Genomic DNA, 24,060 nt, shown 5'->3' with positions numbered 1-24,060 from the left:
AGAGAGAGCCCGAGGGCAACATCAAAGTCCCAATACAGCCATAAATAAATAAATAGATAGATAGATAGATGGATAAATAAAAATATAGAGAGAGCCCCAGGACTCTGACTTTAATATACATCCTTAGTTGGTGAAGAAGAAATACTAAAGTCTGATCCTCAGTACACAAGATGTTTCAGCAGAGGAAATAATCTTAGATTCATTGTTCAAGTTCTAGGTTCTGTAATAATGACTTGACATTTCAAACCCAGTTTCATGGTTTTTAAATCCTTCATATTTGGTGGTGAACTGGGCCAAAGTCACTGAGGGAATGAACACATATGCACACAGACACACAAAAACGGACACACACAGAGAACGGCTTGGTTTCCAGAAGATGATTATTCAAGCTAAATGAATAGGGCATGATACTTTCAGAGAGTAAGAAGGGTTTCTGTCATTAATATTCTTACCTGGCAAGACTGCTTTGGGATATAGTTTAGGATTATTTTTCATGGCTATACAGTAGGCCAGAAAGTAGACTGTACTTGCAAGGAAGATGCCACTGAAGTGTGCAAAAACGTAGTCTAAATCTGGAAATACAGGTTAGAAAACTCTCAAGCATATCAGTTTAGTCATTTCAAATACATCTGGAGTTCTAAGAATAAAACAAACTCACTCAAATCAACCTTAAATGTAAAGGAAGCATTAATTCTATTTTATCATCTACATGTTATTTATATAGAATTTTAATTAACATATTTAAAATAGTAAGAAGTTAGTTACTATAATCAAATCTAAAAGACTGGTTTTTATGATTATCTTGGAAAGCTAAATAAGAAACAACAAACATTATGTGAATATAATATTAATATCTCCTTTTTTTAAATTTAAAAAAAATTGTTTTTAACATCTTTATTGGAGTATAATTGCTTTACAATGGTGTGTTAGTTTCTGCTTTATAACAAAGAACATATCTCCTTTTTTAAGAACAGGTATCAGACCTAATTTTACTGATGGCTATAGCCATTGTAGCAAATCTCCAAGTAGACTGTAGTTGGGGGATGGTGTGTAAAAAAATTTTAGAAGTGCTAATTTTATATGGTGTATTGATCAATCTGGAGATAAACTTCCAGGTTGCAGATGGCAGCTACCCAGGCAGCTATACAGAAGGATATTTAGGAAGTTATTCTAAAGAGGATTTTATTTGTTTTCTATAAACCTAATTACACGGGGGAGTTAATAACACAGATGGTGGTCCAATATCTGAGAAACCCAACTCCACTGACTATTTAAAGCAGAGGGTCCTTTGGCCAAACAGATGGGTGTAATGCAGGTTCTTGGCTGGGAAGGTCAGACTGGACTCAATGTTTCTCTCAACTAAATTTGGAGAAAGATGAGTGGCCCTGTTTAGCCAGAAAATCTTGAAAGTCAAAGGGTTTGTCTCTTCTTCTAAAGTCTTAAATCCTTCTTCTGAGCCATATCACAGCACATCCACCCAAAGACCACCAGAAAAGGCAGCATAATCTAGTGATTAAAACACCGACAACCTGGTGGGACTCATCAATCCACCACTTGCTAATTTGGAGACTTGAGTAAGTTACCTACTCTCTCTCTGTTTTAATTTTCTCAGTTGTAAAACTGGAATTATAATGGTATCCAACCAGTAAGGTTGCTAGGAGGATCACTTGAGTTATTACTGTAACTAGAACAGTGCCCAGCACAGAGCATATACCATTTATGTGATTGTTAAATAAGTTACATTAAAAAAATATGCCCCCTTGAATTATTTTTGAATCAATTGAAATAAAGTGTATCTCTATCAGATGACATTTGAGTTGTCATAAGTTCTTGTCCCTAAGAACTGATTGTACTATTTATGGGAAGAGATTGTTGAGGACATTGTTTATTATGCCCCAGTACCAAGAACAACTGTACTCCTGAACAATTAGTTGTTTTAATTTTGTGTTTGCTGAATTCTGGGACTGATCTGATTTCCTTTGTGGCTGTAAGAAATCTTAGAGCCAAATTATGACTCATCACTAGCAAGTGTACAAGTGTAGCACAGTTTTTCGACTCTTTCATGGCTCTTTTCTTTTGTCACTCTTTTTTCCTTCTCTCTTAATTTATCCTATGCTATTCTATTTTTATTAGTTTTTATCCTTTAAAATGAAAAGAATAAAAATACAAAAGGTGTTTGTATAAAATCTTTTTAAAAAGTCAGAAATTAATAAAAGTTTGAGTACTGTTCGTGGGGCTGAATATAAAAAGGAAGAAACAGACCATGGTAGTCACTCAAAGTCTATCTGCTCATTTAGAGTTCAAAAACCGGCTTCTCCATCAATCTTTCTCTCATGACTTGCCCTCTAGAAGTCTCCCTTATCGGATCACAGATGACATTCATTTTCTGTGCCATGGATGTAGAAATGTCTTAACCACGATATCATTCTTTTATTGTTTTGTGGGTGTAAGCCACATTTCAGTATAATCACAGGATCCTGAATTAGATACTCTCACCTCCTTCGGAGCCTGCAGAAGGCTGTTGCACACTATGTGGAAGTGACGTCTTGAGAGATTAATTCTAGCGCTAGAAACTGAGATAATTTGGAAGCATTACATTGGGCCTTTCAATGCGTTACTCTGTGCTCAAAAAATAATATACTAAGCAGGCCATATTTTGACCTTTATTTGATTTTAAAGTACTATGCGCTACACTTCAGTTTTTTGTTTTTTGTTTTTTGTTTTTAAAGAGGAGAAGAATACATATTTTCCTAGAGATCATCAAACTGGAAAATAATCTCCAAATCTTGCAGTAAAGCCAGAAACCGTGTGTTAAGATCCAAGTAGCTGAAATGAATCCTGACTAAAATTGATTCTATTTGTATGTTAAAGATCACATGAAAATATTCAAACAGTCCTTTTTTTTTTTTTTTTTTTTTTAGTTTCCCATGCCCTTCTAACTCACCACTTACAATGACAACGTAAGATCAAATCTGATGAAATGAAATTTTATTTTAAGGCGCGACGAGAAAATCTAAACATCAAATTCCCTCTGTGTCTGTCTGGGCTTCCTTCTTCCCTAATGTGAGGTGTGCATCTGCATTACCCTTTAACTGGAGCTTCTCAAAATGGGAGTGCTTGCTTGACCGTAACGATCAATTTCTTTTTTGCTTCTGATGCTACCAATGTATAATAACTTCTTAAAAGAAGAGTGTTCTTTCCCAGCTCTGTGGCAGGTCATGGTGACCTGCTGCTCCTTTGTAGCTTCTTACCTGGACTATGTATCCTTGGTGAACTTTATGTAAAATATCAGTATGTCATTTTGATGTATGATCCTTTGTCTCGAAAAAGTATATGACAATGCGTTTGCCTTTTAACAGGCGGAAGGGTTCTCAGAGCTTTCTGAGAGTCTGTCTCCTGGGTTATAATCCTCAGTTTGGCTCAGATAAAATTCCCTTTTTTCGCTTCTTAACTTGACTGTTAATTGAATTTTCATCGACAAATCTATGTACCAATATCTACCACAGTCCCATTCTTTTTATACTCTTAACTAGAAACATGGGTATTGAGTTTATTTATAAAGTAAAATAACTTCTTCCTCTCACCGTTCTGACTTGCCCCTGCATATATACTATCATTTCTCTTGCTGTGGTCCTTGATGTAAATGATGGGCACAAATGTAGATCCATAGAGTATTCCAGATATTACCGCGAGGCTGCAGCCCCTTAAAAACAAATAAATCACTATGCATCTGGGCCCAAAGCAATGTTTCTGCCAAACGCACACATGCAATCATATCAAAAGCATGCTTCAAAATGGAAATCACAAGGCATTATGTAGGAATCACCCATCTATCTCAAGTGGGGTGACAAGCAAAAGCCCCAGGAGTGCCCTGCAGGGTCAAGGTACCTGATGCCACCTTACTGTGATGCAGCTTCAGTCCTCCACCATCTAATGGTGGAAGGACATGATTTACAGATGCTGCAATGGATTATCATGATAAATTATCATTACGTAGGTGAGAATATTGCCATCATATTCTACAGGTGACATAAATAAACCTGGCTCTCTCATTAAATTATGTAGTATTTGTAGACTGACACCGTGCCCGATGATTCTTTTGTAAACCCTCTGTGACGATAGCACAGATAATAATAATGACTAGAATAGACCAAGGACCAAACACACGTTTGTTCAAAACAGCTACTGAGATCCCAGACTCGCCTATGTCTTAGGCATGGTCAAGGGGAAGTGCTGAGTTAATAACATAATTTAAGAAACCTTTTTTTTTTTTTTTTGCCGTGCCGACGACCTGTGGAATCGTAGCTCCCAGACCAGGGATTGAACCCAGGCCCCCTGCAGTGAAAGTGCCAAGTCCTAACCCTGGACTGCCAGGGAATTCCCTAACAAAATAATTTGAATATTTCAGGTAAAACATTACTTTCTGTAAGAAGAAAATGTTTTGCCTTAAGCACTAGGGTCACGTTGATCCCTCAGACTTGGGCCATATCTGCATGAAGCAAGCGTTTCCAATGGTTTTGGAGGGGAGGTGATTAATATTTTGGAACAATCCCTTTGGCTTAATACAAAGGACAATGGCATGAAACAGGAAAGAGTTTTAGGCAAAAACCATATCTTTCCAAGCTTGAAAACAAATGCTTAGGGACTTCCCTGATGGTTAAGACTCCATGCTTCCACTACAGGGGGCATGGGTTCGATCCCTGGTTGGGGAACTAAGATCCCACATGCCGCGGGGTGTGGTCCCCCCAAAAAAGAAGTCTATTTTAGTGGTGTTTTAAGGAATATGAGACTGTAGGCACTCACATGACCAGTGAGCTCTGTTCATGATGGAAACCCCTGCATCTTGGGGAGGCCTAGACCACCTGGTCCTGGAGGAGGGTCCCAAATGCAGACCAGACTAATAGACTAGGCTGGCCAATGAGACAACTGAAAACATTCTTCTTAACAAATATTCCCTTAACAAAGGCAATGCTTTGTGAAAAATATTTTGTTTGATAGATCTATTTTATTCCAAAGCAAAAATAGCAACATATTTATTTCTTCCAAAGTGTGTGGGTTAGTTCATTCTTTCATTCATTCCACTTATTCAAATATTTATTGAGCATCTATTATGTGCCCAGTACTGCCTCTTTCCCACTGTGAGGTCATTGTATATACTAACAGAGGACATGCCTTCTATTCTTTAGGTGTCACTACAGAAAGTCTAAAACAGCTCTCAACTGAAAAATGCAAACTACATACTATTACATATCCATATTTCTTATATAAAATATACAAAATTTTCATACATAAAGCATAAACATTCTCATATTTCTTTGCCAGCCCCCAAAACCCTAAAATATAAGGGCTGTCATTGAGCCTAACTCTCCTGGTCTTGATACAAAGAATTGGGGGTGGGCACTAGGACCTACACTGACACAAAATATTCTACTATATTTGACAATAAATATCTTGGGATTATAAAACTGTCTGACACACGAGTGGAGGTATTTCCAGTGGAGAGCAACCTAGGTGATGTAATGGAGATGTGGACCTAATTCAATTGGGATGGCTGGGAGCATACTGGCCATTATACTCTGTGGCTGATAGTTTTACTTTTCTTTTCTTTTTTTTCTTTTTTTTTTGTAACTTTACTTTTACTTTAGGCATGAAAGTCCTGTAAAATGAGATTGCTTTTGTCAGCTACTTATTGGCTAGAGGCACTGCAGTGGCTTAGGAATTCCTTGGAGCACTGAGACCAAGGCCCTCTGCACCTTAAAATTCAGCAAGCGACCAGAAAGTCTCTCTACCATGGAGCTAGGAGGTCAAAGCTTGTGTTACCATTTTCGTCTTGAACTCAGATGAATATTACTTCACTCTTGCTTTAACCAAATATAAAACAGAATAAGAGAACCTCTTCTTACACTAAGCGGTTTTGCACTGTAGAAAGTTTATCCACCCAGGAGTAATCAGGATCGGGATCTGGAGTTTTGTTAATCACCTATTGAAAACATTGGCAAAAATCAAAAGGAAAACAGCATTCAATGGATAACCACACTGGTGACAAGAAGATTTTCAGTGTTTTTCTCTTCTCTCTCAAACACACTTTAAAATATGACCATGTCACCCTGTATACTGATTCTGTGGGCATCCCTAGACTCAAATGTTTCTGATTCTGTTTCTCTTTCACTCAGAATGGTCTGGCAGTGGGCAACTTCTCTGTTTAAATGTTTTTCACAGTTTATTAAATGGCTATTTTGATACAGCTGTCAAAGCTAACAAAATTTATTAATGCTTGCATTCTATTTGCAAATTTTAATAACTTGTAAAGAAATTAGAACTTAGACTCTTCTACTATGGAATACTTAAGATCAATAGGCATATTTTTATCCAGATTCTTTAACTAAATTAGCTAACGAAACATTTCCAGCCTTGTTTTAAGATTAGCTAATATTCTAAGTCAGGAAAAGTTATGAGCACATTCATAATATTTCTACTATTGAATGTAATCATCTTTGTCTCTTAGCTGAAGTTTCCTTGATGCCATACTCCTAATGCTTTCATAAGAGATGAGAAACTATTGTACATTTGAATTCTTCGTTATGTGCTAAATCAAGCTTTCCTTTGGCAACCATGCTTTCTCACCCCACGAGCAGCTCGTGATGTGCAGCAACATCGTAACCAATAATTTTTATGTATCTTTAAACTTAAGTTTGCTTACATACTTCCATCTTGATGGAAAAATCTAAGGCCATTAGCCTGCTCTGTAGCTTTTACCAAGTTGCATTTATCTTCCTTTCTTCCCCCTTTGTTTGCAGGGAAGTTGGTTAGGAGGTATCTGGGTCCCTAAAGTGGGCAAGGAATACCAGACACCTTCTCCCCATCTCACTCCCTCATTCTCTCTGAAACACCTCCCTGATCAGAGAGGCCTACGGATCAATACATCTCTTTTCTCTAACACCTAAGTTACTTATTATTTGACTTTAGTGTCAATTTAACTAAGGTTTCTGTCACCTTAGTTGATAAGAGTTTTGATAGGGGAAGAAGGAAGGGGAAGAAATGATTCATTTTGAAGTAAGGAGTAGAGGCAATGCCTTCCAGGGAGGCAGCGCCTCAGTGTGTGGGTGGGAGGTGGGATTTCAAGGGCGGCAGCCAGCACTGGGTCCTCGGCAGGTGCACGAGACACTCAGCATCCGTGGTGCTGGAGTCTGTGCTCATGGCCGTGGCGGTTTGCCCTGGAACCACTTCTGTATACGGAGCCACTGGCCCTAGTGCTGCAGGCTGTCTTGTAAAGGTTGCCCTTGTTTAACCTAGACTTGCTATTCCAGACTAATTTATGTCCTTCAGGGTCAAAACAGTGATTCCTTGCATATTTTCTGTCTTCACCTTTGAGTGGAATGGGATACGGCAAAAAAGAGAAATAGAAGAAAGTCAAGTCTAATTCCCACTTTCGTGTGATTTGATTTACCCTTTCACTGGCTTTGTCTTATCTATGGCCCCTGCCCTCCCCCAGTCCTACTTTAAAGCCTCCTTCCTCCCCATTTCTAAAGTCACTTTCATGTTCCTCTTCAGTATTCAGCGTTTCCGTACTGCAGAAATCCTTAAGTTATTCCAAAATATGGGCTTGTGTGCACATCTCCTAGAAGGGATCTAACATTAATAAAAATAAGTCAACCTCTGTGTTTGTTGAGCATCTTTACTGTGGAAATATTGATTGCTACATAGACCTAGCCATAATAAATATGCTAAAATATTTTAGATAGCCCTGATTTAAAAAAATACCCCATTACCCTCTTATCTGCGTTCAAATCCATGCATTTTCCTTTTGTCTTAACTATATGTTTCAGATCAAGGTGGTTCTCATTCTCTACTCACATGCTCTGTTATTAATGGCGTGGTGTCCACAGAATATGTGTTATTTGGTATTTTGCTTTTGATGAACAAAAATATGAAAGCGCTGCAAAGAAAAGAAATTTTAGTGACATTTATCACAACCCTGGTTCACATTAAGTTGTCCGAATTTTAAGGGAAAACACAGCTTAAATGAAGTCTTAATGATACGATGATTACTTCCAAACTGCCTCTTCAGGGGTCCTGCCATTTCTCCAGCATGGCCATTCTCTTTGACATCTCTCCTTTTCCTTAATTACAATAGCTTAAAAGCTAGACTCATAAGCTTCCCTCCTAAATCAGATCTTTCTCCTGATTTTCTTGTTTCAGTCAATGGCCCCATCTTTCTTTTTATTCATGCTTAATCCTGGAATCACATGGTAAAAAACACAAATGGAAACACCTTGAAATAATATATCTCACCTGTTCTATTGACAAACCCCTCAAAGCTTAACATCCTCAACTGGACAAACTTGAGGAGATAAGTACAACTGGTGTGAGTGCAGAACTGTGTGACCCCTGCAGAGGACACCCTGAGGCCATGTACCAAAGGCATAGGTGTGTCCACTCCTGACCCTACCAGTCCTGCTCTAGGATCTCTAACACAAGCATAGCCGCACTCAGGTGAGCTGACCTTCATGATCATCCAGTGGAATATGACACAGCCATGAAAAAGGAATGAAGATGCCCTCTGTGCTCTGATATGGAAAGATGTCCAGAGTATATTTTAAGAGATAAAAACACATGCTTAAGCCTAATGCCTTTTTGCCCTTTAACCTCTCTCTCCCAAGGCACTGACTATTCATATCCAGTATCTTTGTAACAAATGCCTCACTGACCTTGACTTTTGAACCATACCCAAATGCTAAAATGTGTTAAAATATTAAATTAACTGAAGGAAACTGACAACTTTGGTATACTTTTGATATTCCTTTTAAAAAACATTTGCATGGTTCAAAAGTTAAAGCAATATAAGAAGTTTTCAAAGCACACATGAGACTGAAATAGTATAGGTAGCTGAGTGCAGATTAGTGAACCCAGATATGCTACCTTTTGTACAAAAATTTAAAATGTCCAGTTAGCTTCCTTAGTTCAGTCTCTTGGCTGCTTTATAAACTTGAATGGTTCCATATTCCCTTCCATAGGAAATTCAAGTTTCACTTTGATTTTTACTGCTCTCCGCTTCATGCCCCATTCAACCCTTCTCAACATAATTCCCCCATGGACTTCTTTCCCTGACCAGCCCCTGCTCCAAGCTTGTACGTCGTGCTTGTGAGCCTTCCTTAGTTGGACACACTGTGTCCTCACCTCTTACCCAAGCTACAGAAGACGTGAAGTGCTGACTGTGAGAAGGGAGCCCCACCCCCAGCCGGTCCTCCCCTATCTTCCTCTTCTCTGAGTTCCTGAAACACTGAGAATCGTCATCACACGGTCCAGACCATCTGCCACAGGTCCATGTAATCTTTTTTCTCTAAAGACTTTCCAATTCAATAGAAGATAGGAACCACATTTTCCATCTGCTTCAAGGTCCTCGAAGTACCTGACACTCAGTAAAATTGAATGCATAAACCCTGATTATATGTGTCTATCTTAATTGTTAAATAGGCATGTGTGTGCTCTCATATACATGTTAATTCACAAAGCTAACATTAGACACTGCAACTGCATTTTCTTCTCAAAGTTACCGTGAAAACCCTCTACTTTGTATAGACCCATCTATTTTTCTAATAGCAATAGAGGATGATATGTTAGAAATATACTTGAAGGACACAGAGAAAAGCCCTAGAGTGCTTCTTCAAACAACTGTGTGACCCTCCAACAAATCACTTAATCTCTCTGACCCTCAACTTTTTTCATCTAAAAAATGGGGAGGGACTTCCCTGGTGGTGCAGTGGTTGAGAATCGTCCACCAATGCAGGGGACACGGGTTCAAGCCTTGGTCTGGGAAGCTCCCACATGCCAAAGAGCAACTAAATCCGTGCACCACAACTACTGAAGCCCATGTGCCACAACTACTGAGCCCACAAGCCACAACTTCTGAAGCCTGTGCACCTAGAGCCTGGGCTCTGCAACAGGAGAAGCCACCGCAATGAGAAGCCCGCACACCACAATGAAAAGTTGCCCCTGTTCACCACAACTAGAGAAAGCCCGCATGCAGCCAAAAGATTTTTTTAAATAAATAAAATAAAAAATGGAGATATACCCACTTTACAGAACTGTGATGAGAATTAAATAGTAATGGCTACAAAATTCTCGGGGTACTTTTTGGCACATGATAAAATCTCAAAATATGCTAGTCAGTTGAGAAGTTTAACTACAAATTGGATGGGAGACGGGGTGCTGAGCATGAGGAAGAAATGAAGACTAAGGAATCAGTGATCTGAGCCTGTGTACTAGACATAAAATGGGTAAGTCAGAAAGAAGACTCCAGCTCATTTAGGTCAAGAGGGAATCTGGTGGCACTAAGTTAGGACAAGGTAATGAGATGTATCTTATGGATATGAACATAAAGCCAAATAGATCACAAGGTCTTCTGGGCTACAGACTTGAAGAACTTGGTACAGTGTGTCAAACACAAAGTTCCATGATCGAGTCTGTGAATGCTTTCAAAAGCATGGGAAACTTTAAAAATAAATCAATATGTTATATGCAAGGGTACTTCTCTATACTTTCAACCTTTCCAATTTCCCTAGATTTGCAACCCTATACACATTACTATTAGTAAAACTCACGTGTGTGTTTACACTGACAACTGATTTCAACAGCATCTATTATATGTCAAGCACCGTGCAGCGAAGTCTGATAGTGATGGTGGGAGAAATGGTGCACAAAGAAAATAACAGACTTTGTCCTTCAGGATCTCATAGTTTAAGGATAAAGAGGGTTGTCTGAATAATACAACACAGACCCTGAGAATGTGGGTAATAGAAGAAGTGCAAAATACAATGGGAGTTTAGGGGTGACTCATTCTATTGATAATTAGGAAGAAGAAGATCAAGAAAACATCATATAGAATGGGAAATCTTAACTGATATTTCAGGGAGGCAGAGGAAAGGGCTTTTGGGACTGTAGGAAGTGTCGGGTATGATAAGTAATCCTGGGTCAGTGAACTGACAACCCAGGGCGAAACTGTGCTAGGAAGAAGTGTTGAATCTCTAACTGTGGAGGACATGCTGGATTAAGGAGACAGATTTACTCTGAATCCAGTGGGGAGCCTTCAGGGGTTCCTAAATAGAAGAGTGATGTCCTGATTTGAGAGCAGATACAAGCAAGTCATACTGGCAACAGAAAAGAATGGAACTAGGGAACTGAGATGTGAGATTTTTACAACTGTATACAGCTGGGTAGGTAGTATGGGACTAAGGGAAAGGAGAAGAGGAACCTGTGAAAGATTCAAAAAGAATTTTACAGGATTTGATACGGGGTCGGGTACAAAGGAAAAAAATTCAAGATGCCCGAGGTTCTGAATTTGAATGACTGTGGCTAATACCATCTACAGAGAGAAGGAACGCAGGAAGAGGGACCAGTTTTCAGGGAAGGCTAAAGTAAGAAAAGTAATTCTGATTGGGAAATGTTGAAGGCAAATAGAAAGGAACCACCAGCCCAGGGTTTGTGCAGGGCTGACCTTGTGCCTGACCTGGCAGGATCCCCTTCCACAGGTAGCCCCACCAGAGATGGAGTAGGAGGCACCCGGGGGACATGCATGTCGAGATGTTTAGCTTGGTCTGCAGTTCTATGTAGGAACTGTGGCTCTGAAGAAAGCTAACCGCTAGAATCAAAGATCTGGGTTTCTTCACAACACAACTCTACAGAGGAAGCAAGTTAAGGAAGTAGAGAAAAGAATGGAGAGTAGATTCAAGGATAATTCAAAGCCTTTTTAAAAAAATTTTAATTTATTTATTTTTGGCTGCATTGGGTCTTCATTGCTGCACGCTGGCTTTCTCTAGTTTTGGCGAGCGGGGGTTACTCTTCGTTGTGGTGCACGGGCTTCTCACTGCGGTGGCTTCTCTTGTTGCGGAGCACGGGCTCTAGGCATGCAGGCTTCAGTAGTTGCGGCACGCAGCCTCAGTAGTTGTGACTCCTGGGCTCAGTAGTTGTAGCATGTGTACTCAGTAGTTGTGGCACATGGGCTCAGTAGTTATGGCTCGAGGGCTCTAGAGTGCAGGCTCAGTAGTTGTGGCACATGGGCTTATTTGCTCCGAGACATGTGGGCTCTTCCCAGACCAGGGTTCGAACCAGTGTCCCCTGCATTAGCAGGTGGATTCTTAACCACTGTGCCACCAGGGAAGTCCTCAAAGCCTTTTTTTAATTGAAAAGGAAATCTGTCTTCTTGTGAACTCCGACTCCTGGATCTTCACTGAAACATGTCTAAGAGAGTGTCCTGGACTTTGTTTCTTGGCATCCGCTCCACTTCCACCCTGAACCATGGGGACTAGGAGACTGAAAATTACATTTGCCCAAACTGTGCTTCATCTCAGCTTTGCCAGCGGTGGGGGTGGGGTGGGGTCAGGCATCATCTTGCCTTGGGTGGCTGCAGGGATGTCAGCAGCTCAGGGCAGACACATTTCTCCCCACAGTGCCAGCTGGAGTGGGTGCCCTGGGGCTTTGGGTGATGCCGCCTTCTCCCTTTGCTCTTTTGGGATTTATAACACTTTTTGTCAACAATTCCCTGTGCTAAATCCTCTGCTGTTTAAGATGCCTGGGGTGGTCTTGGATATGGAGACTGACTGATACTTACCCTGGATAACACGTAGGGAAGACGTAAGGCTAGACATGACCTTAGCAACGCTTTACCATTGACTGTACAGAGGATGGGAACAGTTGTTTCCATTTTAAAAAGAAAAGCAACATCCTAAACCAATGTAACCAGATTCCAAGTTTCCTTATACTGGCTATGAAACTCCAAGTCATTTCAATGAATTCCCTTCAGAACAAACAGATTTAACGGAGTTAAAATGGAAAGGTTCCAGAAATTCCTTTTAGTAAAGGGTTAAAAATATTAACAAACATAAACCTCAGGTAAATAGAGTCGAGAGACCAGAATGGGGAGCTCACATGCCCTGTGATCGTAGCAGAGCCCAACAGGAAAGAGGCAGACCTCTCTTCCTTCCTGGCCAGGCCTCAGCCAATGCACAGCCATGGACTCCTTGTTTATTATAATCCTCCCAACTTCCCTGTGTGCTCTATAAAAGCATTCTCCTTCCCTTGATGTGAGGGACTTGTACTGGCTCGCCATGGTTGCAGACCCCGAACTGCAATTCTCTGCTGATCCTGAATAAACCTATTTTTGCTGGGGACAATCTGGCCATCTATTTGTTTCAGGTCAACAAAAGAAACTTAGAAGAGAGCCAGGATGCACCACAGAAGAGATCACTGCATTTTCCTGCCTCAGACCAAGATCCAGACTAAGTTGGGTGACTCCCAGACACGCTGGCTAGTTAACTGTTGAGTTGGACAACATAGGCCCAAGGGGGTAACAGTAACCAAACATGACATAGTTATTAATTAAAAGAGTGACTATTGTAATTAAAATTACCTACCATATAGAGCATTAGCCATGTATCTAGCACTATAATAGCACTGAACATATTTATTTAATCCTCAAAATATCCTATGAAGCTGGTGCAATTATTATCCCCACTTTATCCCCAGATGAAGAAACCAGGGTTTAGAGAAATTACGTGATTTTCCCAAGGTCACACAAGTAGAAGTGATAGAACGTGAATAATCTGTAATTTTAGAGAACGTACACTTTCTAAAGGAAGAAGGAACATGGAGAAAAACAAAGCCTGATGGACTGGATAAATTGGCCTCAAATTATCATTAAGTCAAGACGAAGGCATTCTACATTCCAATTTTGGGGTGTAAAGAAAAGTTTTTTTTTGAGAGAGCTCTTCAAAGCTCAAATGTTATGTGAATTGTACAAAACATACAAAATTGCCTCTAACCAAAAATGTCAAGAATCTGCTATTTTAGAATAATCAATGTTATTTCCTCTCCGATTGGCCTGGAAGAACTCTCTAAGGCAACACTTCAACGACAAAGAGATTGTTCCTGAATGTGGCTGGAGAAAAGCCATCAACCGCAGGAGGAAGGGAAATACAGTGTTCTTTCCCTGAAGAATAAAAAAGTACTAAAATCTTCGCAGGCAATACTATCCATTATGAGAGGTGCTGACAGGAAATACAGATGGACTCTAGAGAGGAAAAGGGACCAAATCTAAGGTGACCTAATTCTGTGATGGTTTTATGGACTGAACACTGCCATTCAGACAGTGAATATAACTAGACATCCCCAAACAGGTATTTACATGAGTGTGTGTTGTCACAGGTGAGAGAGTGGTTAACTGAGCGGGTTGAGAAGAGCTGAGTGATGTGACAGGAAAGTGGGAACTGAGTGGCAAAGAATACATGAGTAATAAGAGAGAATCAGTGGCTATTTCAGAGCATCAGGAAGCCAGAATATCATTGACTTATAGCATTTTCTAGTTTGCAAAATACTTTAATTCTATTTGATCCTCATTTATGAGCTATGTCTTATGATTTTTCTGAATATTACAGATAATGAAAATGAGCTTCACAGCAGCTAAAAGGTTTCCCAGGGTCTCAGAGTTTTGACCACTGAGGCTGGGGCCCCTGACCCCAGAGCTGATACTTTCTGTCCTCTGAAGCCATGCCTGTCAATGTAAATGAAGAATCTGAGAAAAAATCATGTTGATTGATGAGACGTGGGTGTAAAGCAATGTAAACACATCAGGATCTTTAACAAGTGTTCTGAGTGTTGGGAAGAAAAGTTAAATCATAAGAAATGGCCATGTACCTTACTACTGACAGCCCGGCTCCGATGTAATTGAGCAGTGGTTTTGACACCTCTTCTGCATCCATTCCAAACCAGCCAAACCTGGAAATTGAAAGAGTCATATCAAAGCAGATACTGTTGAATATGTGTTCATCACAGTGTTTAAGGCCATTGACTCGGGGTCAGATTCTTGGATTGAAATCCTAGGTCCCTCACCTACTACCTGTGACTTGGATAAGTTAACTATCTTTATTATGCCTCAATTTCCCATGTTTAAAACTGGTACAATTATACCTACAATTATACCTCACGTACAGGTTTCTTAAGATTAAATGAGCTAGTATATGTAAAAGTACTTGTCTAAAAGAAAAGTCCCTTTCTCATTAAGACTAAGGAAGAAGGAAGAAAAAATAGATTAAGTGGATAATTGAATGCTGATGAGTTGACTGCTACTTTGTATAATATTTGAAATAGACTTCAGTAACTGCTTGGGTAAAGATCCCTGCTCTTTGGCATCCCTTTAAATTCTTTTTTTTTTTTCTCATGTCTTGAAGTTGTAGTGATCATCACCGACAATCACTGTGAACCACCCAGGGCCAGAGAAAGGAGGCAAGGACAGGAAAAAGAAAATAGCACTTGTAAAAAGCAGGGCGGGGATGAGGAAAGGACAGGAAAGAATGTACTGGAAGTTAGTTGGCTTTGTTATAACTGAGCTTGTTGTAGTGTTTTGAGCGGGAAGAAGGGCCCAGAAAGCAAGGTTAGAGTAAAAGCCCCCTTTTTATTTATTTTCCCAAACTCAACTTGAATGCTCATCTTAATGCTGACTGAGGACGGGGCAGTCCAAGAGGATCTTCTCAGATGATGAAGCTGTTCCCAGGCTGCACCGGACAATAGGGCAGCTTCCGCCAGATACGGCGATGGAGCACTTGACATGTGGCCAGTGCAGCCGAGGAACTCGATGCTTAACTTTATCACATTTTAATTAATTTAAATTTAAATACACGTGGCCACATGTGGCTTGTGGTGACCCTATCTGGCCAGCTCAGCTCTAGAGCTGGGGGTTGGCAAACTTTCCCTTAAAGGGCCAGAGGGTAAATATTTTAGGATTTGCAGGCTGGGTGGCCTCTTGCAACTACTCACCTCTACCATTCTAGGGAACAAGCAGTCACAGACACTCCTTAAATGGATGTGTGTGGCTGTGTTCCAATATCACTTTATTTACAAAAATGGCTGGGAAGCTGGACCAGGGTTTGCTGACACTGGCTCACACCCTAGAGGGAAAAATATGGGCTTTAGAACCAGCAGGCCTGGGTTTGAATCTGGCTGATTAGCTCTGTGAACTTCAGCAAGTTCCTCATCTTCTTTGTGTGTCAGTTCTCTTATAAGATAGCACTTACCTCATATAGTTGTGAAAATGAGATGGAAATAATGTATATAATATGTCCAGCAAATTGCCACACATAGAAAGGGAACATAAATATCAGTGTCCTTTCTCTCTCCCTACTTTGTTCCCTAGAGACAACTCTTTACTTTATCTTGATCAGAGTGTTACATCATTTCTTTAGAACTTAAAGGAAATAGTAATTCAAGGTAGCATATGTTATGTGTATGCCTTACCAGTAGTGACCTCTGTGAAGGTAGGAACTAAGAATTATTTCTCTCAGCTAGTCCCATTCTTAGCACTGGCCTTACACAGAGTGTGAGTGCAGAGAATCATAGTTGAAACTTTGCTTTGTGTTACCTTGAGCTTGCCCAGCCGATTAAGGCATTAAATGATCCCCAGATTAAGATTCCAAGGCCCAAACCAATGGTTTTGATAATTGGGACAACCGCAATGTTTCCTGTAGATGAAATATACAGAAGAAAGGTGTTATTTCCAATACAGAAAACAAGTTTATCAATTGAATTAATTTTTATTTTAATTTCAACTGAAGCTCCTGGGAGGGTCCCCTTTTCTCCACATCTTTGCCAGCATTTATTGTTTGCAGGTTTTTTGATGATGGCCATTCTGACCGGTGTAAGGTGATACCTCATTGTAGTTTTGATTTGCATTTACAATAGCCATGGAAGCAACCTAAATGTCCATCAACAGAGGAATGGATAAAGAAGATGTGGTACGTATATACAATGGAATATTTCTCTGCCACAAAATGGAATGAAATAATGCCATTTGCACCAACGTGGATGGGCCTAGAGATGATCATACTAAGTGAAGTAAGTCAGACAAAGACAAATATCATATGATATTGCTTATATGTGGAACCTAAAAGAGGGCTACAAGTAAACTTATCTGCAAAACAGAAATAGAGTTACAGATGTAGAAAATAAATTTATGGTTATCAGGGGGTAAGAGGGGTGGAGGGACAAATTGGAAGAGTGGGATTGACATATACACACTACTATATATAAAATAGATAACTAATAAGGACATACTGTACAGCACAGGGAACTCTACTCAATACTCTGTAATGACCTATATGGGAAAAGAATCTTAAAGAGTGGTTATATGTATATGTATAACTGATTCACTTTGCTGTACAGCAGAAACTAACACAACATTGTAAATCAACTACACCCCAATAAAAATTTTAAAAAATAAAACAAAATAAAGATTTAATAAAAATGAAAAAAAAAGCTTATGGGATTTGGACAAACTTAGTAAAGTGCAATTCATCATTTTAAAAATAAAACAGCTACATGTTTTGGCATTTAAACTCATGATTATGACTGCTAAAAGAGCCAGGCTTAGGGCAAAATCCTACAGAGAAAAATGTTGAATTAACTCCTTGCCTAACTGCACCAATGCTCTTCATCCTTAGTGTAGGTCTCTGTTTTATGTGTTTTTGCAGAAGCTGGTCAATGATAAAATCAGTAGTGACAATTCCCTACGACTCGAACCAGGGCCAACCACTGGCAGATGTCCCTGTCCCAGTACGGCCCCAGACTTTGCTCTCCCATGCTCACCAACTTGTCTTCTGGATTCCTGCACCCAGTGCATCGTGCTCAGGACTAAACTCATGGTTGGTCTTTCCAGTTCTTGATTGGCTGTCTGGTCTCAGTCAATCTCCTCTGGAAAGGTTCCCTCTCTTGGTTTCCAAGATCTCTTCATCTCCCAGGTCCCTCCTGTTTCTCTCTTTCTCTGGTTGCTCTTTCTCATCACACCTTCCGGATTTAGATGCCCTCTGAATATTTTCCCTAGAACACACCCCTCCTCTTGCTATATTCTTCTTTGGGTACTTGACTAGTTTCATGGTTTCAGCTATCAGCTAGAGTCACATGCTTCCAGTGCTAGCCTGGACCTTCTCCAGAGTTTTAGTGCCAATAAGAAATTTCTGGGGCTTCCCTGGTGGCTCAGTGGTTAAGAATCCACCTGCCAATGCAGGGGACACAGGTTCGAGCCCTGGTCCGGGAAGATCCCACATGCCGCGGAGCAGCTAAGCCCGTGAGCCACAACTACTGAGCCTGCGCTCTGTAGCCCGTGAGCCACAGCTACTGAAGCCCACATGCCTAGAGCCCGTGCTCTGCAACAAGAGAAGCCACAGCAATGAGAAGCCTGCGCACCGCAACGAAGAGTAGCTCCCGCTCGCCGCAACTAGAGAAAGCCTGCACGCACCAACGAAGACCCAACAGAGCCAAAAATAAATAAATTTATAAAAAGAAAAAAAAAAAAAAGAAATTTCCAACACCAGGAACTTTCAGCTCAAAAGGTCCCAGTTGAGCTAAATATTTTCCCTTTTGGACACGTTCTTTTCCCTGTTTTCCTCATCCAAGTCAATGACACCATCACTCTCCTAATCACTTATGAGAAAATCCCTACATCACCATTGGGTCCTCCCTTTCCTCTGCTCCCCACATCCAATCAGCTACTGTAACCTACAGCATCCCCGATCTGCAGGATGAATGGTTGCTTTCTCTGTTCCCCTCTCCCATTAGACGTGACAATCATAAGCATACTAAGGTATAAGTGAGCTATAATAATCACAACTGTAGTGGAAATTTAAAAGTTAACTCTTTTGTCCTCCAACTCATCATCTTCACTAAAACACTTAATTCTGTAGAGATTCAAATTAAGTAGTTACTCAATACATTTTTAACGTTTAAAAATTTATTTGCTTTTAATCAAATTGCCTCTAGAGAGCCTTGATACTTGGGCTTCTCTTTGTTAAAGAGAAGAAAATTCTCCTGGGGTGTATTTATATTAATAGAAGAAAAACATTCCTGATTGGTCAAGCAAAGGTGTAAATTCTAGTTATATAACTTCAGGGAACAGTGAGAAGGCAACAGAGGGAAGATTTTTGTTTGCTTTTGTTTTTCTGCCAGTGCTTTTGAAATGATAATGTGTCTGTGTTTGTCTACTTTTAAGGACAAGTTCTAAAAATGATAGTAGTAGAAACAACTGTTTAATAAATATTTTCTGACAAACATAATGGGAAAGAAAGAAAGAAAGACCAGAGCACTTAAACTAATATATGAGTTATGCTTGAACAGATAGCGAGTGAAACATTTTTCCTATAATAATTTTATATAATTATATATATAATATATAGTAATAATTTTACTATCACAATTATCTACCAGGAACTAAGAAAGAAATCATTAAAAGGAAAGAGTCAGGAATCTACCAAAAATATTTTTGGAGCATATAAATGAAAGAAACTAAATTGTTCATTTAGTTTCCTTCTATTATGAACCAGATTTATTTTGATCATAGCATAAATTGATTAAAGAATAAATTATATCAAATATTACCTGTTGCCCAAATGCAGCCCCCAACCATTGCAAAAGGCCAAAACTTAGGGCAATGTAACATCAGGTTGACCACCAAGGCAACCAACCATATGGCAGCACAAAGTACCCACTGGAGAAACATTCCTGAAAAAAAAAATTGGTGTCATTGGTTCAAACCGATCTAAGGAAATTAGTGCGCTTAGGAATATCAATGAATTATTATAGTAATGGTTACAATTTATTGCATGCCTATATGCCAGGCACTTTACATGTTTCTTATATTTCTTGTAACTACTATGCATCATAATTAACCCTAATTCAAAGACAGAAAATGAATCTGAGATGAAGCAACTTGTCCAAATAGCTCACAGTTTGTAAAACTGGAATTTAAACTTAACTTGACTCCAAAGCTTGCTCTACACTGTGCATTCCGGCTTAACAGGGATCAAAAATTTTCTACCAAAGAATGTTAGCAAGACCAAGACTATATATTTTTATTCAGATGCTATACTTAGTGCCATTCCTCACCAAAGACATGGCATTAAGCACTTCACAATAGCATGATAGTAATTTAAACCTTTGGGGATCATATGCGCCATTTTGGGATAAACATAAAGTCCTTTGTGGCCATATGTAGGTCTCATGCACTTGGAGTTGAGTGTCTGCAATGAGTCAGACATTCCAGACCTGAGAATTAGCCTTCTAGGTCAGAGCTACTCCCCTTCCTATGCTCTGGGCTACCATCTGCCAGTTACTTGAAGGTCACATGGTGATATGAGGTGTATCTGTACTTTTCTGAGGCTTAGAAGGAGGGTTTAGGGATTAAAAGGATACAGAAAACATTGACATTGGAAAAAATACTAAGGTAGTTATGTGTATGCCTTACCAGTAGTGACCTCTGTAGCACTGTAGCTACAGTGGTCACTACTGTAGTGACCTCTGTAGCACTTTTGACTCTATTGGAAAATTTTGCCTATTTCTATTCAGTCTCATGGTGGAGGAGAGAGAAAAAGGCTGTTAACCTCTAAGACAAAAAAAGTAAGAACACAGAGATGAAAGGGAACTTCATTTTACAAATGAGAAACTGAGAACAAAAGAGTGGATAAGGTTTGTCTGGGATCACACGATTCTTGTAGAACACCCAAAAGTCAGGTCCTCTAACCCTTAGTATGTTTTTTGTTATTTTTTTAGCACTTTTCATTCCTGTTCTAACTCCAAAGGGAAGAAGAAGGCAGGTTCTGGAGGGAAACGATTTGTAACTCTATTGTCTTAGTGGTATAAAGACATAAGAAAAAAGCCTGAGATAAAGTTGAAAAAAAAAAGACATAAATTGGAGTGAAAACACAATGCTTCCCACCAGGCTTTCACCATAACATCCCCAATTTCTCCTCCTGGCTTTAACAGGAAAGGCAGGTAGAAAAAAACAACTACTGCTTCTCCTGCCCTATAATTCACATTACAGTCAGTTCTACCATAATGTGACATGTGTGTTCCTAAACATCACTGTACTGTGTAAAATCATGTGATAAAACCTGCAGAGCTTAGAGGGAAAATGGGGCTAAGGACACAACACTCAGAAACTTCATCAACAACTTATTAAGAAAAGATAGGAGCCTAAAAAAATGGTAGTGTAGCTTTACACTGGTTAAGTGGTTAAGACATTCACAAATGCTGCAATAAATATGGAACTTTACCTTAAAAAAGATCTGAAGTTGGCTTATGCAAATGGATGTCAGAAGTGTTGTAGCTTGCGAATTATTGGGAAGGTGGTGAATGAGGGTTTGAACACCAGATGTGTATGGGTGTGGTGTAACAGACCTGGTGGTTGTGTGAATGGGTGTGTGTGAGCGTATTTTGTGCATTACTATGCATCTTTGTTCATCTGGGTGCAGTTTTCTGTGTTCACCTAATGTTTGTCAGAGTCAAAACTGCTCATAGGCAAACACAGTTTTCGTGTTATGTGCAAATTGTTTTCTATTATATGATTTGTGTTGGCAATTTGTGTGTGCAAAACAAGTGTTATCAGTAGAGCTAACTTCCTTCTTTTCTAAACATAACAGATATGGCTAAAAGACTTTCCCCATCCTAGCTTTATGATGAAACACAATCTTAAGGTTATCCTATACTGACTAGCAGTCAGATAACATGGCATGGACATTGTCAAATGAATTTTTTTAAGCTCTATTCATTTGGCTTCAGGTAGAGCAAAATTCATTTTTATAGCCATCATTTTAAAAAGACCGAAAAAGTGAACTTCACATTTAAAATTAATTTAAGACTAACAATGAAGGAAACATAACTACCATCGCCAGTCTCATATTTTTTAAGTGGTACAAAGTTTGAGCCAAACAAAACGATGGCTACAATAGAGGATATGAAACCAGTGGTGAGGTCTGTTCCATTATTGTTCATGGCTCTGGTCCTGCCCGAGAGCAAGCTGGTTCACTTTCAACTTGATGTACTTTTCAAGAGCTTCTGAAATAAAAGGAATAAAAATGAAACAATTAAAAAGTTGTGAATCTGTGAGCAAACTGTGATCAATACATGATACTTATTGAGTTTTTCAAAAGTATGGTAAGAGTCCTTCCAGATAAAAAGTTAGGACATTATGGAATTATGTATTACATTCACACCCTATGTTCATTCATTCATTTTTTCATTTATTTTGTCAACAAATACTTTTTGATCACTGACCTAAAAACAAACAAAAAAAAACCAAGCAAAATTTGTCTTCAGAGCTTGAAAACCTAACTTCTTCCAAGACCTGGATACAATTTGTATGATATTGTAAAGAAATTCTTCTGTGTGGGTAGACTGTATAATGAAGATTTGTGGACCAGGATCCTGTTCAGTTCAATTGGTTGTTGTGACAAGTAAATGACAGAGCACGGGTGAAGACTTTGAGAACTATCAGTGCCTTCTGAACACAAGCTGTTCTACTATTTAACACAAGCTTAAGGGTACATTTAAGTTGTATTGTTGCTACATACTCAGGATCCCCTAGAGGTAAAGGCACTTTTCTTCAACAGTAGCACCACCTCGGTGTGTATTAGTTTAAATAGTTCATGAAATTATATTTGTGACTTTTTAAAAAAGTGAACACATAGAAGAATCTCCTAAAGATCTCTTTTTTTTCTTTGTGGTTCGCGGGCATCTCACTGTTGTCGCCTCTCCCATTGCGGAGCACAGGCTCCAGACACACAGGCTCAGTGGCCATGGCTCACAGGCCCAGCCACTCGGCGGCATGTGGGATCTTCCTGGACCGGGGCACAAACCCGTGTCCCCTGCATCGGCAGGCGGATTCTCAACCACTGCGGCACCAGGGAAGCCCCTAAAGATCTCTTTAACAATCTCTTGAAGGTGGCCAAGATGGTGGAGAAGGAAGACCCTGAGCCTCCCTCCTTCCAAAATCACAACTATTTACAAAGAAACTATCAATGAAAGTGACCTGAAGGCTAGCAGAGAAGATCTTCTACAACTAAAGGTATAAAGAAGGAACCACAGGGGATGGGAGGAGGGGTGAAGACACAGTAGAGTTGAGACCGACACCCATTGGTAGGTGACCACAAACAGTAGGATAATCACAATTGCAGAGATTTCCCCAAGAAGTGAGGAGTCTAAGCCCCACATTGGGCTCCCCAGACTGGGGATCCTGCACAGAGAAGATGAGTCCCCAGAACTTCTAGCTTTGAAGGCCAGTGAGACTTGCATTTGGGAAAATCAGAGGTCTGTAGGAAACAGAGCCTCTGCTCTTAGAGGGTGCACACAAAAGCTCACACACTCCAAGACCCAGGGCAAAGGCAGTAATATGAAAGGAGCCTGGGTCAGACTTCTTGCTGATCTTGGAGAGTTGCCTGGAGAGGCGGGAGGCAAGCAATGCTCACCTTGGGGTCACAGATGTTGGCAACGGCCATTTTCAGGAGCTCATGCTGCCACTAGGGCATGGTGCTAGCAAGCACCATTTTGAAGTCCTCACACTAGCCTATTAGCACTGGAATCTGGCCTCACCAAAAGGCCAGTTGTCATCAGTCCTGCCCAAGTCATCAGTGATGCCCAAGGCTAAGCAGCCAGCAATGCAGAGACTAGCCCAACCCACTAGCAAGCCAGCAGAAACCATAGGTAGACCCCCCTAGTCCCCAGTATCCACAGAACCTGGTCCTGCCTATCAGCAGGCCAAGACTAGCTCTCAGACTCCCTGGCTTGCAGCTAGCCACCCCAGGACTTGATTCTGCATTAGGGGGTCATGGAGCTAGTGTTAGACCACTAGTACAGCATGTGAGATTTTGCATTCTCTCTTTAAGAGCGGAGTCTCTGTTTCCACACTGGGCTGGCACTAGACACATGACCCCCTGGTGCAGTTCAGCCAGCTGCATCAAGAGATGGCCTCAGTAACCAGTGAGTGGGCACCAGCCTTGGGACAACATGGTCCCCATAGCCAGCCATCCTGGGACTTGGCCCCTTCCATCAGTGGCCAGCAGCCTCTGCACTAGGCAGGCCCTGGCAATCAACAGGGCTGAGGGCCAGCCACACCTACCAGTGTACCCACAGTAGTTGGCCCTAACACAACAAAAGGGCTCACACAGCCCATATAAGAAGCACCCCTAGAGAATACATCTCTGGTGAACAGCGGGGAGTGTGCTGCTGGGATGAATAGGATGTCTACTA

The 24,060-nt window shown here is 40.3% G+C and overlaps 1 protein-coding gene across 1 annotated transcript in view; it reads right to left on the bottom strand.

Moving 5' to 3' along the window:
- The window catches only part of TMEM144 (transmembrane protein 144), a 30,761-nt gene extending 8,954 nt beyond the window's left edge, over nucleotides 1-21,807 (bottom strand). Inside the window, exons 1-8 of the mRNA XM_060093715.1 lie at nucleotides 21,699-21,807; nucleotides 19,417-19,539; nucleotides 16,409-16,508; nucleotides 14,689-14,769; nucleotides 7,855-7,936; nucleotides 5,904-5,980; nucleotides 3,585-3,703; nucleotides 453-572 (exon numbers count right to left, since the gene is read on the bottom strand). Coding sequence (XP_059949698.1) covers nucleotides 453-572; nucleotides 3,585-3,703; nucleotides 5,904-5,980; nucleotides 7,855-7,936; nucleotides 14,689-14,769; nucleotides 16,409-16,508; nucleotides 19,417-19,539; nucleotides 21,699-21,807 — 811 coding nt within the window. The remainder of the gene's footprint in view (nucleotides 1-452; nucleotides 573-3,584; nucleotides 3,704-5,903; nucleotides 5,981-7,854; nucleotides 7,937-14,688; nucleotides 14,770-16,408; nucleotides 16,509-19,416; nucleotides 19,540-21,698) is intronic.
- Nucleotides 21,808-24,060: the final 2,253 nt, after the last annotated feature.

Source organism: Mesoplodon densirostris, chromosome 1 (assembly GCF_025265405.1).
Source record: "Mesoplodon densirostris isolate mMesDen1 chromosome 1, mMesDen1 primary haplotype, whole genome shotgun sequence".
NCBI classification, from domain to species: domain Eukaryota; kingdom Metazoa; phylum Chordata; class Mammalia; order Artiodactyla; family Ziphiidae; genus Mesoplodon; species Mesoplodon densirostris.
Note: the sequence above shows the minus strand (reverse complement) of the source record. Positions and strands in the feature narration are given on the sequence as shown.